Source organism: Orbicella franksi, chromosome 12, assembly GCF_964199315.1.
Source record: "Orbicella franksi chromosome 12, jaOrbFran1.1, whole genome shotgun sequence".
NCBI lineage: Eukaryota > Metazoa > Cnidaria > Anthozoa > Scleractinia > Merulinidae > Orbicella > Orbicella franksi.
This window is the reverse complement of record NC_138156.1, coordinates 16,795,920-16,809,607: the sequence shown is the minus strand read 5'-3', so window position 1 is coordinate 16,809,607 and position 13,688 is coordinate 16,795,920. Positions and strand designations below refer to the sequence as shown.

The following is a 13,688-nucleotide window of genomic DNA, read 5'->3' as shown; positions in this document are numbered from 1 at the left end:
TACTGCGCCAAGTTTAGACACATGCCACCTCTTGGGCTGCAGACGGAGGTTAAAATGCAGACTCGTTGTAAAATAATGACTGTAGACCAGGGGTAAAATGCAGACTGCAAACTACAGTATTGTGTTATTTCAACTGTTGAGTGCTAACTTTAAACAGGATTATTCAGGCTTCTGGTAGTGAATGTCTGTACACTGGTTTGCCTGAAATATGTCACTCAGGTTAAGCCAAATATCACTCTGGTTCCCGTGGAGTACACCCCAAAGTTTTTGGTGGGGGTGTGCAGCACAAAACTTGAGACCTTTACCCTATTTTAGACCAAGATTTGTGATTTTTCCTTCCCTAGTTTGGACCTGAGCCAAAAATCTTTACCCCATTTTCAGACCACATTTGCACGACCACAGCTAACAAGAAATGGCTTCCATTTGTGTTACCATTTGAAAAGGGCTACAAATTTGCCAATGTTGATATGGAAAAAGAATATTTCTTGTTATTATGCAACTGCAGTGAATACCATCCAAATAGCAGTACAAATATACAGCGATATTGTACAGTTATTTGTACAGTAGAAAACCTGTTTGCCACACAGGATGACGCGCACACGCAAAACTGTCACACTCTCTCCTTTCATTGATAAATTTATTGTCTACAATTTATTGTCTATTAGATGTTTTGGTGTGTAGTATCGCTTTATATTTTTACTCATTGTATGTATTTTGACTCGCTCTACGGGTTCGTCAAAATACTGCACAACTCTTAAAAATATACAGCGATGCTACACGTGACCAAAACATCTAATAACATATATGTAGGCAAAATACCCAAATATGCCAAGCCCGGGTGAAAAACACCCTGTCTCAGACCAAAAAGGTCAAAATCTATACCTTTTTCAGACCAAAACCGCTCAAAAACTATAGCCTTTGGGGCTACACATAAGCTTACCTATATAGCCCATGGATAAGGGAGCTCCTACCCCTTGGGGCTCCGGTTAGCGTGTTTTTGATTAGCTCTCAGACTGAAAGATGAAAAAGTTTACAGTGTACAGAGTGGGCAGTTCATCCTGATAAATTATTCTTTCAAATACCTGGATAAGCTTTTAAATAAAATGGTTCTTACTGAACACCTCATTTTACGGCCTGCATGTCTACATTGATGAATGTGTACCCTAGGTGCCAGAGGAAAAAAAAATCTCTCAGGGAACTCTCAGGGTAATAAATGTGATCATGTTTGACCGTTTGTGGGAGAGAGAAGTTTGGGTAGGAGTGGGCGGCTAGGCTACCAAGTCTGTGATGTCATTCTCAAAATGGCGGACCTCAAAAACGTAGTGTTGTCGACAAAAGGAGCGTTACCTTTACTGTCCTCATTACAATGTAAATACAGCCCAGAAGACTAGATATCATTTACTCCATGGCATTGGCTAAAAGAGAGAGCCAGTTGTCTGTCAGTGCCCTCGGAAAGCCATCGGCAAGAGAATCGGACAGAAAACGCAATGTCAAAGTACTTGATGAAGAAACTTACGTGCAGGTACGTATACCGCGGACATCATGTTAAACCTGGCCAGGATTACAGAGATATTTAAGGTTATGTTAGTCAGAAAAAATATTAACCTCACAAAAAGCCTTATCACAAATAGAACGTAGAGTAGATTTCTTAATTCTGACTTATTTTCATGGAAACACAAGCTCTTTAAATAAGTTCAGTTCAGTTTTTTCAGTTTTCAGTTTTTATTATTGCACACTATTTACAGAAAAAAACAACTTAACGTAAGATGGTTTACAATGATATGGAAAAAATAAATACAGATAGAAATTAACTAGAAGAAACAATATTTAATTGTGTACAGTGACCAAAGTAGCCAATGAGCTTTTGAGTTGGTCACTGTCATGCAGATATAAGTAAGCAAGCTTACATTTGTTGTTGAAAACAAGTTGAGAACAAGCAAAGAAATTGCAAAATAAATCTGTGATAAAACCTTGAGATTAGATATTAAGCTAACATGTTGCCAGTGATTTGCTCACAGGTAGCAAAAAGTAGTCATAAACAGGATTGGGAAGGCAAAACAGGCAAATGAGCCTATGGCCCATGGCAATGGAAAGTTGTGGGCCATTTTTAAAAAGTTTGGGCCATTAGGGTAAATAAATAGGCCATAAAAGATCTTGACAAGCAATGCCATGTGCCCATTTTGTTCCTTCAGCCCCCCATTTACACCTTTTCCTTCTCCACTCATGACGTTCACTCCATCAGAACCAAATTCAATCATCTTTGTAGGGGGTGCATTCCTTTTCTGGGCATCATTTAAGATTTCTTGTGCTAAACCTTCCCCAGTGCCATCTTCATACTCAACATCCCTCAAGTAGTTGACTAGAAGGCTTGGAAGCTTTGTCTTCATCATTGTTTTCAGGATCACAATTTGTTGGGTGGGCTCGGTGTTCATAGTGCAAAATAGCAACAATCTTGGACATCCAATTTTGGAACTTTCGCTTTTGGAGGCATATTATTTGGCTAATTACAGCATGCAAAACATATTCAAGTCAGCTGATTCTATCATTAAAAACAGAAAGCACATGGATTGAGCGAAAATCCTCATTCCGAGCAGAGTCCAAGTAGGGGGTCTGGGGACGAAAACAAAGCGCACGCTTTTAGCGACGCTTTTATAGCGTCGATTAAAGAGCGACGGCGTCGTGATTTTGCGTGTTTATTCATCATTACACTGAAAATTTCACAAATAAAAGTCCTTTCCACAAAATAGTGTATATTTTACTAGTTGTTTCGCAGCAAGGGCTGAGAACAAGCAAAGAAATTACAAAATAAATCTGTGATAAAACCTTGAGATTAGACATTAAGCTAACATGTTGCCAGTGATTTGCTCACAGGTATCCCAATCCCTGCATAAACATTGCATGGAACTGCTTAAAATGCTGAGGGGACATTTTAGATAAAAAATGCCTGTCATTTGTCTTAGTGAATGAAATTTCTCTTGAAGCAGCAACATTGACAGCAGCTAACCTGTTTGAAGAAAAACTTATCAGCTGGCCAGCTTTGACTCATATTTGAAGTTTGGCAAATGAAATTTGTTTTATTTTACAAAGAAAATTTTCTGAAAGGATGAGAAATTTACTTTGTATTAGTGGGAGGTTCAAACTATAGAAGGCGCAGAATGATACAGCCAGTAAACAGAGTCATTGACTTGATTTTGCACTTACATTTCTTACTCTTATTCCTGTTAACCCCAACTTATCGCATCAACCAAGTATCATCCAAACTTTTAACATTGCCAAACTTATATTCTCTTTGCAGTCTTTGAATAAAATCATTCAAAGAGACTTTTTCCCCGAGCTTCCAAAACTACAAGCACAACATGAATATCTGGATGCTGTTGAACACAATGACGTTGAGAAGTTAAGGGAAATATCAGCTAGGTATCAAGTAACACGTACACCAAGTGGTCGTTCAGGTAAGTATGCCACATACAAGCAAAATGGCTCAACTCTTGAATTTTCTTGAGTGATTAGCATCCAATTGTTGTAACAGTATCAATATCTCATCAAGCAGACAGCTGATGAGTGTATTTATTACCTGCTTGTAAGGATTGCACTTAATAGGCCAAAGAAATAGGTTCACTGGTGCTATATACTAGAGTAGCATTTTCTAAGTTCAGATGACTCTGTTGGAGTCTGGGGTTCTGTTTGATTTGAAAGTGACACTTTCTGTCTTGAGTATCAAATGACTGTAAACTTGAAAGAATGGCTCATCACCTTTAAGACTTTATATCCTCTTTTTTTCTACACTTCAGTATTATTTAAGGTCATTTATTTCCATTTAGTGCTGAAAAAATGGTTTCTTTTGATCACGAATGAACAGAAACAATGTCTTGAAAATTTAACTGTTGGCAGCATTGATGCTGTTTTGATCTTTTAGATAAACTCTGTGTGGTGGGGTAAAATGTCTTTGTACCACCCCATAAAACCTGCCTCATGTATACAGTGGAGCCCCATTAATATGATTGCCAATGGGCCATGAAAATTTGACCATCTAATGGGGTGTCTGCATTAACACATAGGGTCAAATTTCATGACTGGTCTATTTAAGTGGTGTCTTGACAGACATCACAATTGCACTTCTAAACAACTGTTCTTTAATAAGCATTCAAAATGCAGGTATGATTTTTTTAAAAGGTAGAAACTTCAGTCAGTACATGTATATAATATTAACTGTCAATGGAAAGATGAACAGAACTATTTCTAGTGGGATTTCAGAATGTGGCCCATGGCTGCATTAACAGGGTTTTCTTACAAGAAAATGTATGAGCACTTTGTTGGGACAAAAAAGACTTGCCATAATAACAAGGAGACTGTATTAACGAGGTGACCATAAGGCGGGATTCCACTGTATAGAGATATATAGAGAAGGCAGGTTCTAATTGGTTTATTAGTCCTACATAAAATGTGACAGAAGTTTGGAGACAAAAAAATTACTTTGTCTTTGTTTTTGTAGTTTTTCTTCATAGAGGAACGCGCTTGTGAGGAACATGTTTTTCATGTGTTGTACGCAACATGACCGTTGTTAACTGGTCTAGAGGCAATAAGTGAAAACAAGTGTAGATTAAAAGACCTTGCTTTGTTTCTTTAGAGATCTCTCTAAATAAAATGCAGTTCACACAAATTTATTTCATGATGTGGAATGTGTAATTCCTTATTCTAATTCTATGGAAGATACTTTGTGTCATTAATTAATTCTTTGCCATCTTTCTTTAATTGCTATTTTTCTCATTAATAAGCGGATATTAAGGTTAAGAGCCAACGTTTCAGAGTCATCGTGACACCATTCTCAACCCTAAGTGAATAAATAAATGCAAAGATTTGATTTTGACAGAGACTTTAAACTATCAAAATGAAATCTTTGCATTAATTTATTCACTTTACCTTGAGAATGGTGTCCTGATGATGCTGAAACATCGGCTGTTAACCTTAATATTTACTTGTTTATGTTTTAAAAAGTCGTTATTGATCAAGATTTGTCTTATTTTCTTTTTTTATTGTTTGTTTGTTTCTTTCAGCTACTCCAGCCACATTCGAAACTCCTAGCACAATTTGTGGAACACCAGCACCATCTGAAACAATTCCAGCTAATGACACGGAAGCTTATGGCTCTTCACACGGGAAAAAGATAGCAGAAAGCAAGCCAAAGAGTGAGAAACAAGAGTCTGACTTGACACTGGATAGGTTTCTATCAAAAAATACTAGTGAAGACAATGCATCATTTGAACAAATTATGGACACGGGTATCCAGAAACACCGAGAGAAATATCAATGGCTTTTTGACAAAGAAAAAGAACAGTTAGAAAGGAAAGAGAAAATCCTGGCTTTGCCAGCCTCTGAAGAAGGTGATCAATTCAAATATGAAGACAGACCTTCAATGATAGAGACATGGAATTATACAAACAAAAATGTTCTTATGTACTACCCTGATGGTGTTGATGCATCTGCTCAGGAGAAAATAGAGGGTAAGTATACAAAGAGACAAGAAATACGACATGAAAATAGCAGGTTCAACAAAGATCCATTCCCTGATGAGTCTTGTGATGGCAAGCTGGCTGCTGCTGCTGCAACTCACTTGGCAGCAAAACAGGGCAAGATAGGAGTTGATGGCCAGGTTCAAGGAGTTAGCGAAACACCCAGAGTCAATGGGTATGGTTTTGTGGCAACACCCTCTCCTGCTCCAGGTAATTTAATTAATTAGAGAAGTCTTTATTATTTAAAGCTAGGACATGCAGTGGTTTAATGAGTAGTGCAGTGAGATTTGGTCCCTGACTTTGATCATGGCACACCAAACTTCATAAAATGGTTTAGCTGTTAGCCGTGTTAGAAATCCTACATAGAATTCTGTAAGATCTTATATGATCCCTTAGGTTCCAAAATAAATGGGATTAATTATGATCCTACATGTATTTAAGACCCCATTTAGGATTGTTGGCTAGTTTTCTCCAGAGAAAGCAACCTTACAGTCAGACTAGCAGTACTGGCTAGAGCACGTCACAGAAACCAAGTTAGTGCCAACCAGATGAGGCCTAAGCTCAATTACCAGCCACTGTTCAGGAAAGGAGCCCTCACTCCTTCCTTCCCCTTACGGAGGAATGTAGACCAGACTCAAGAGAGTGGTAGAAATTGAGCCTAGATGAGGCCTGATGCAGACAAGACTTATTTTATACCTTTCAAAGATTTGCCTGATTAAATTAAAGATTGCAGGCAAACTTAAAACTCTTAAGTGGTATTTTCATATCTTATCAGATGTGACAGAACAGAATGGGTTGAAAAGAATATAACTACTTAACTGTGCGAAGTCCCTCTTTTGCTTAGTCTGTCGTGCATGACACACACACACACACAAAAACCATCAGAAGAAAATGGCCACGCAAAATCCTGGAGGGGAGAATTGTGCAAATGCCCCCAGGATTTCATGCAGCCACATTTTCCTCGTGGTGTTTTTACTGTCTCACTTGACGGATTGAGCGAAAGAGGGACTACTCGCAGTCTAATAACTGCTTATTTGTCTTGACTGTGTTAGCTGGTTTATTTAAGGTGTAGATGCATCACCCCTAATGACCTGGGGCAGTATAGAAGGAACACCTTTTCGCTTGGATGGTGGTGATACCCCAATTACAGCCACACCTGGCCCAACTTTTAAAATGCCAGAACCCAAGAAAAGAGACCAGTTAGGTCTAGCACTGGCTGACAAGGTCAGTAGGAAACACAGGGAGAAACGAAGAGATGCTTTAGCAAAGGCTACAGCTTTGATTGGCAGGTGAGCGTTGTAGACCTCTGAATTTTTTTCATCCCACTATTTCCAAATTGGACAGCTAATGTTACATTCTATGCTAGCAAAATGCCAGGAAGTGTTTTCCATGCAGCGGTTAATTACCTTGGTTGCTTTTAATGTCACTAGTGCCATGATGATGATGATCTTGAGATTTCTATGACAGAGGTGTTTTAGTAGGGAGTAGAATTCCAGCTTAAGATGATGCCAGTTATTTCTCCACATATTAGTACCATATCCTCACTGCATACTCATTACCTCAGCGCATAAGATTAAGTTATGAGAAGAGTCCGAGACTGATGAGGCAGTAGGCATGTAACGAGGATATGAGTAGATAGGAGCTTGGTCAACCGCCACCAGGGGAGGTGGGCAGGTCGCAAAAGACGACTGTCTTTGTGGAGTACAGGATGAAAAGACCATGCTCGAGGCGGAACGACCAAATTGCAGATGGCGCAAAGCATTACTAACACTACCAACATGGGCGATAGCGGGGGATTGTGAAGGAATAACAGCGTCTTTTACAATGAGTTAATTAATTATGCAGTAAGAAAAGTAGTATTAAACTTCATTCTTTAGCAAAATCTCACAAATTTCTGATCTTAATTTGTAGGAGCCCAAAACACTTGAACACAGTGGACCGTCTGGGGCAGATGTCTCCTGCAGGACAGCGATTGGCCTCACAAAGATTAGGAATTAGAACAGGAACTGATAAGTCTTTACGAGCAAGTTATACACCATCACCTCAAAGATCACGAAGCTCAACACCAGCTCGTCTTCATCAATCGTCTCCCACCACAACACCAAAGGATCATAGTTCAACACCAGCTCGGGGTGTATCCCTAACAGATAACCTCTTAAATCTACCAAAGCACTGACATTCAGGACATAGCATATTGGTCCTCACATAAGCTGTCATCTGTGTTACCCTTGTATTAAAATTTGAAAGATGTTGGAATTAGTAGCTGAGAATTTTTACGGGTTTACAAACAATATATTGTGGATTAGAAATAATGTTTATCCATTTCACTCACTCGGTAAAATGTCATTTACAATCTGCAATCAGTGGAATTCGTCCAGCGGCAGTTACTGTTATTTACCTTCAGTGTTGGAGAATCTGCAAACCCTAACCCTTGGAAAAGATTCTACTCGTGGATAGAACCACTGACTTCTGTAAGTGCCTTCCATTCAACGCAAATGAGGGGGTTTTTGGAGGCTATTTTATGTAATACTTGAGAAATCCCCTTGGAATGAAGTCAATGAGCAATACTATGGGAGAACATCAAGCATTACCAGAAGAGATGTCGACTAAAAACTAAGTGTTATTTATTCAGGTCCCGTTCACGTTATACCTCATGACAGATTTTTCTACATTTTCATAAACCTCAACTTGTAACTGCAGAAATTCTCGTGTGCTCATTGGCTAATTTTCATTTTTAATATGGGGACAGACACATGAATTTATAATTTATACGATGCTGCAGAAGCATATCACCTTGAAGCGTTTAACTTCCCTTGTCTGTTTTAAACTATGCTGCCGATTATTCCCGACCAATGAAAATCACTCTTCTAATTTTTGCCCATATAAGGAAATTCTGCATAGCGCGCTCTTCGCGAACTCCTCGCGTGAATCTCTTGCAAAACAAACCTGTTCAAAATGGCGTCTAGAGGGAAGAAGTTCTCGGGCAAGATGAAAAAGAAGATTTGCGTCAAGGGAAAAGCATTAAGAGAGGAGGTTGTACTTGAAAGAGTTTCTGGTGAGTTGGCAGAAACATTCAAGGTTTAACTGGACTCTTGTGCCAGCGAGTTCGGATCGGTAAAACATTGTAGCAGTCTGTCCGTAATATAAATAAAGAGATCAAGTGAGAGAGTTTTTGATTTATTTAGTGAACAGGCGAAGTTCTTTCGCGACAAATACGCGGTACTTAGGTTAGGTGGTATGAATATGTAAGGGACGTATGAAAAAGTGAGGAAGTTAGGAAGATTGTTCAGGACAGTTGCAAAGGTGGTGATATTGTACGGTCGATCGTTTCGTGTTATCTGGAATTTAATAAACGCTACAGTTTGAAGTATGTCATGGAAGTTCAGAGAAATGGCAAAGCAAAATGTCGGAGGTTAAGTATCATCCATATACGCCAGAGGATAAGGTTTTCTTTGTTAAAGTTTGGGTCTGCTGCGGCTCTTAGTCTTTGAAAACGGCTTCGTAAAGTTCTAGATCTCCATATGTAGTCGAACGTCCAGCCACCTGTTGGATTGCGAAGCAGATCACAGCGGTTGATGTTGCGGAGGACAAGAAAAAAAAGTATGCCTGGTTATAAGTAGTAAAAATAAATGTGTTTGAAGGAAGAGAACTTGTTCGTGTTAAAGTAAGATTTAATTCCATTTCTCGCCGATTCATTCTCGAAAGTCTTTTCAGAGCTAGGTGGTAAACCAAGTGGGCTACAACTTGTTTGGTAACAAGCCATCATGTCGTCAAGGTCAGTTTAAAACCTTTCGTTTATCACATTTACGTCATTTTCTAGCTTTATAGTCGTACGGTTTACTTGATGTACTTACTTGTTCAGAGTTGTTCCTTTATGTTTTAAGTTGGCAAATTATTGTCTCCAGGGCAACAGCAGATCCATGCTTCAGGGAAAATGCCAGATTTTTTTTTTTTTTTCATCTTACAAATTATGGCTATTCTGTTAAGTGTCTACTAGTGTGGCAAAGAGACGATCACGATTGTGTTAAGGAAAGGTATAAGCCAATCAAACTGAATGAAAAGCTTTTTTGGTGTGTGTGCGTAATTTACATTGTGTGACTTGTGTAAATTAAATGCAAAACTTAGCAATTCAAGGTGCTGAGAATAATTGCCAATCTGAATAGCAACTTGAACTTTGTGTTGTGACTCCAAAAATAACACAAGTTTTGGAAATGACTGAGATTTTAATTCATTTGTAAGTATTTTTATAATAATATTTATGCACCTTCTTGTGGGGATGGAAATTATATCCTGCTTTTGCTCAAACAGTGGGAGTGGAGAACAGAAACATCAAAAAGGGGAACCCAGAGAAGTGGTAACCAGAAAGATTATAGCGTTGGTTGCTAAATATAGCTCAACTTACACAAATAACTTCTTTTTGATAAAACAGAGAAATGTCAGCTTTTGTCTCTTTTAACTTGAATACAGGTCTAGCTGAACCTTCAGGCGTGACCTACTCTCCTCGGCAAACAGTTCTCCAGATTACAAAAAGTTTTAAAGTCAAAGCACTATATTTGGAACCTCTTGTAAGCAACCACCTCTTAAGCGACCGCGACCACTTCACAAATAATAGAGCCTAAATTCGATAATCGGATGCTGTATCATTATTGTATGCCTGTGTAGTACAAGAGACTGAAATTTCTCATTTGAAAGTACCGGATTCTTTCCTAAAATGACATGAATAAAACATTTAAAACATGGGGTAAGTCTCTGCAGTTACATATGCTAATGATCCGAAATTTTGACCCAATATGGTCGAAGCTCTCGTAAGCAACCACCTCCTGTAAGCAACCACTTAGGCTTGACATTTTGGGTGGTTGCTTACGGGAGGTTCGACTGTATTTAATTTTGTTCCGTCATTTTTTTACAGGTATTTCATGATAGCATCTATACAGTGCAAAGTTTATGCCAGAATACCTAAATAGCATTCCTCGGGTTCTGAACAGGGTTTGTACGGGTCCTGGAAAATCTGGAAAGTCCTGGAAAAAGGCTACTGGTCCTGGAAAGTTCTGGAAATCTGTTAAACTCAAGTAAAAAAAAAGAAATGTATGGCAGACAGTAAGGAGAATTAACATTGAGATCTCGGGAGTGAAAGGGATAATGTGAATTTTAGAGTCCTGGAAAAATCAATCTGAGTCCTGGAAAAGTCCTGGAAATTTTTTTCTGGAAAGGGTACGAACCCTGTCTGAAGCTTTAAAATCTTCCCAGACACCCCCCCCCCCCCCCCCCCCCATGCTATGCTAGGTACCCTGCAGCAGGAATTAAACTCCTTGTAAGAATTTGGTTGCTAAATATAGCTGAACCCCCTTGAGTAACTTACACAGGCTTTGTGTATTTCTATTTGAATGTGGGTGTTGTGATGACAGCATCTTCAAGTGCAAAAGGCCTGCTATAATGCCTGAAATAAAATTCCTGAAGTCCTGAATATTCAATTTTTCATGTGGGAGTGTGCCCTCAGATCCCTCTTCTTTGAACCCTGTAAATATGCTCAAACCTTCAATAATGACCATACAACTCCTTTTCATCAAACAGTCAAAGCAATTCAGCTATGATTTAGGGGCTCTGATCCTTGTCTATTTTTATGACAAGGTGGCTGAACACAGTTTTTGATACCTGTGTTTCATTCACCTTTTCTCTAACACCCTTCATCTCTCGGTCACCACAAATGGCAGCAAGCAAGTTAACAACACAAACTTTGGTTTTTTGATGGTTAGGCCTTTAAAATCGGTTTTGTTTATTTGTAGAAAATCTAGTCATTAGATTTTCTTTATAATTTGCATGCAACAAGCTTGTAACGATTCTCACAAGTTAACACCATTTTGCTAATAATTTAACAGAGAGATCTTTAATTATCCCTTGTTGAAGGTTCACTGGAATATCTAGAATTTCCTTTGTTAAAGTTCAATTATTTTCAATACTCCAGTTACTTATTTCGTAAAGTATTTTCTAGCCAAATTTCGTGAAATTCTAACGAGTGGTTCTCGAGAAATAGGTGTATTTCCGAGAGTGCAAATTTTCATTCAATAGCAATTTTTTTACTTACTATGCATGCGCTGCATTTAACTGGGTTCTTTCGGTAACAAAGAAAAAGCTGAGAATTCCTGGGTTCTTTGCATCGTTACCTTTTCTCACATATCTTTGTGACAAAAGACTAAAGCCATCAATACATTGTGTTCAATTGTAGAGAAAAATAGTACAGATACTGCAGGTGTTGAGTAAATAAAATGATCGCTCTATTGACCGCATGTTTGTTTTTTGCAATCCTTGTGCGCGCGCTGAATTGCATTAGCAAAAGCACGCGCAAAAACTGTGTTCGGCCACCTTAACTGGTGCAGTGTCAAAACTGCTTATCCTGGCTTAAAATCATCTATGCTTTTCAGACTGCAATGAGTTATCACAGACATTTAGGGGTACAAGGGGGGTAGGAAAAAAATTTCTGATGAAGAGGTACTTTTTATCAAATCCCACCAGCTGTCCCCCTCCCCACCCCATAAAAAATGAACAGTCCCTAATGAGCGATGTTTCTTTCAAAATAACAAAAATAAATTGCAGTAACCGGAATAAATAAATGAATACATGAATAAATAAATAAATAAATAAGGGCAAATTGATAATAATATTGTGGAAGTAGGGTATGGTTTGCTTCAACAATCACTAAGTTAAGGGCAACCAATGTAAATGGCAAAAAATAACATTACAAATCCAAGATTAATGTGCAATATGTATCTGGTTTGTAGACAAGTGTGATAAAGATGATTTTAGTCTTGCTCAACTTGCTTGAATGTGTTCAATGTAAAAGGCCTACTAATGAGTTTGCCTCAGTCATTGTCATTGACAATATCAATGTTAAAAGTGATGAGAGTTAGAGATTTCTCTTCACCTAGTGTTTAGTTGTTGTATGTAACTTGTATTTGCTCAGTGTTTCCATTCCTGGGTTCTCGGTACATGGGAGGGGCCCTCGTGAGGCCATGTAAAGGGAAATTGGGCTCAATGGAAAGGTCTGGTTGAATTACATGAAAAGAATGTTTTGGACAAATAATAGACCTCATACTATTTACAGTGGTTGTAACTTAAATTGCAGATGGGAGATGAAAAAACACTGACTTGCATCTACTTGAAAATAATAATTTAATTACAAAGTATGTTTTTTAAACTCAGCACCAGGTGGGTTGACAGTCATGTGTAATATAAATTCACATAAAACACTTATTATTTATTGATTTAAACTTATGTACAGTCTCCCACTACGGCCAACATTCAAAGGAAAACAAGTGTACAGAAGTGGGAGATCAAAAATGGCTGAACAATAACATCCAAGAGTAGTAAATTTTTGATTGAGATAACAATTCAAGACAGGCAGTAACATGGTAATGAACATGTAAATGCACGGTAAATGAGATGATGTCTCAGTTTGGTAGACCAGTTAGTATCCAAAGCAGGATCCAAAACCCTTGAACATCGGCCAAACAAACGGATCGCATACGTACTACAACAAGAAATTAACAAGAAAACATTCATTAAGATATAAAGGGAACAAGCCGAGCCACAAAATTATTCACTTATCGTGATAAAACAAGGGTATAAATCACACAATCATGGCGCGAACATATGACAAATCAAGGGAAAAGCCACAATTTCAAGTCCGATTTTCTTAAAGTTCAACTATCACGCGAAAATAATCCACAATACTGATCATTGTTATCCAGCAAACGAAAGCTCGTGTGCTAAACAAACGTTTTCAGCATAGCATGATTTCCATTGACTAGTTTTGATGCAAAAAAAGCTTACCTGCAATTGAGACTTGGCAGATAACTGGCCTAGGTATTACACTGGCAGCTCCTAGAAAAGGTTCGTTTGATTCTCATGATGAGTGCAGAAATCGGTCCAGAAACAGCAACCTTCTCTCAACTCGCAACGAAATGTGTCCGCCATTGCTGTCCGCGTGTAGTCTGCGCGTATATGACATATCCACGCGAGAGCCCTTGCTCCATATTAGGAAGTTAAATTTGATTGGTTCGGGATAATCGGCAGCATTGAACCAGAGTTAAACGCTTCTAGGTGATATGCTTCTGGATGCTGTTATTGCAAAAAACCAATTGTTGTCAGTCGTATTATTGTCACAAATCCTCTTCATCGATT

The 13,688-nt window shown here is 38.4% G+C and overlaps 1 protein-coding gene across 1 annotated transcript; it reads left to right on the top strand.

Moving 5' to 3' along the window:
- Window positions 1–1,291: 1,291 nt before the first annotated feature.
- On the top strand, window positions 1,292–8,024 carry LOC145462407 (splicing factor ESS-2 homolog). Its single transcript, XM_081445931.1, has 5 exons — window positions 1,292–1,522; window positions 3,296–3,452; window positions 5,055–5,720; window positions 6,577–6,799; window positions 7,422–8,024. The coding sequence occupies exons 1-5, from the start codon at window positions 1,406–1,408 to the stop codon at window positions 7,684–7,686; spliced, it is 1,428 nt and encodes a 475-aa protein (XP_081302057.1). The 5' UTR covers window positions 1,292–1,405; the 3' UTR covers window positions 7,687–8,024.
- The last annotated feature ends 5,664 nt before the right edge of the window (window positions 8,025–13,688 follow it).

Bases quoted from the DNA above. Each gene is read 5' to 3' on its own strand.
- LOC145462407 (XM_081445931.1), top strand. From the start codon at position 1,406: ATGGCATTGGCTAAAAGAGAGAGCCAGTTGTCTGTCAGTGCCCTCGGA. The intron at 3,453-5,054 runs GTAAGTATGCCA...TGTTTCTTTCAG, and splicing joins TACACCAAGTGGTCGTTCAG to CTACTCCAGCCACATTCGAA. The intron at 5,721-6,576 runs GTAATTTAATTA...GGTTTATTTAAG, and splicing joins AACACCCTCTCCTGCTCCAG to GTGTAGATGCATCACCCCTA.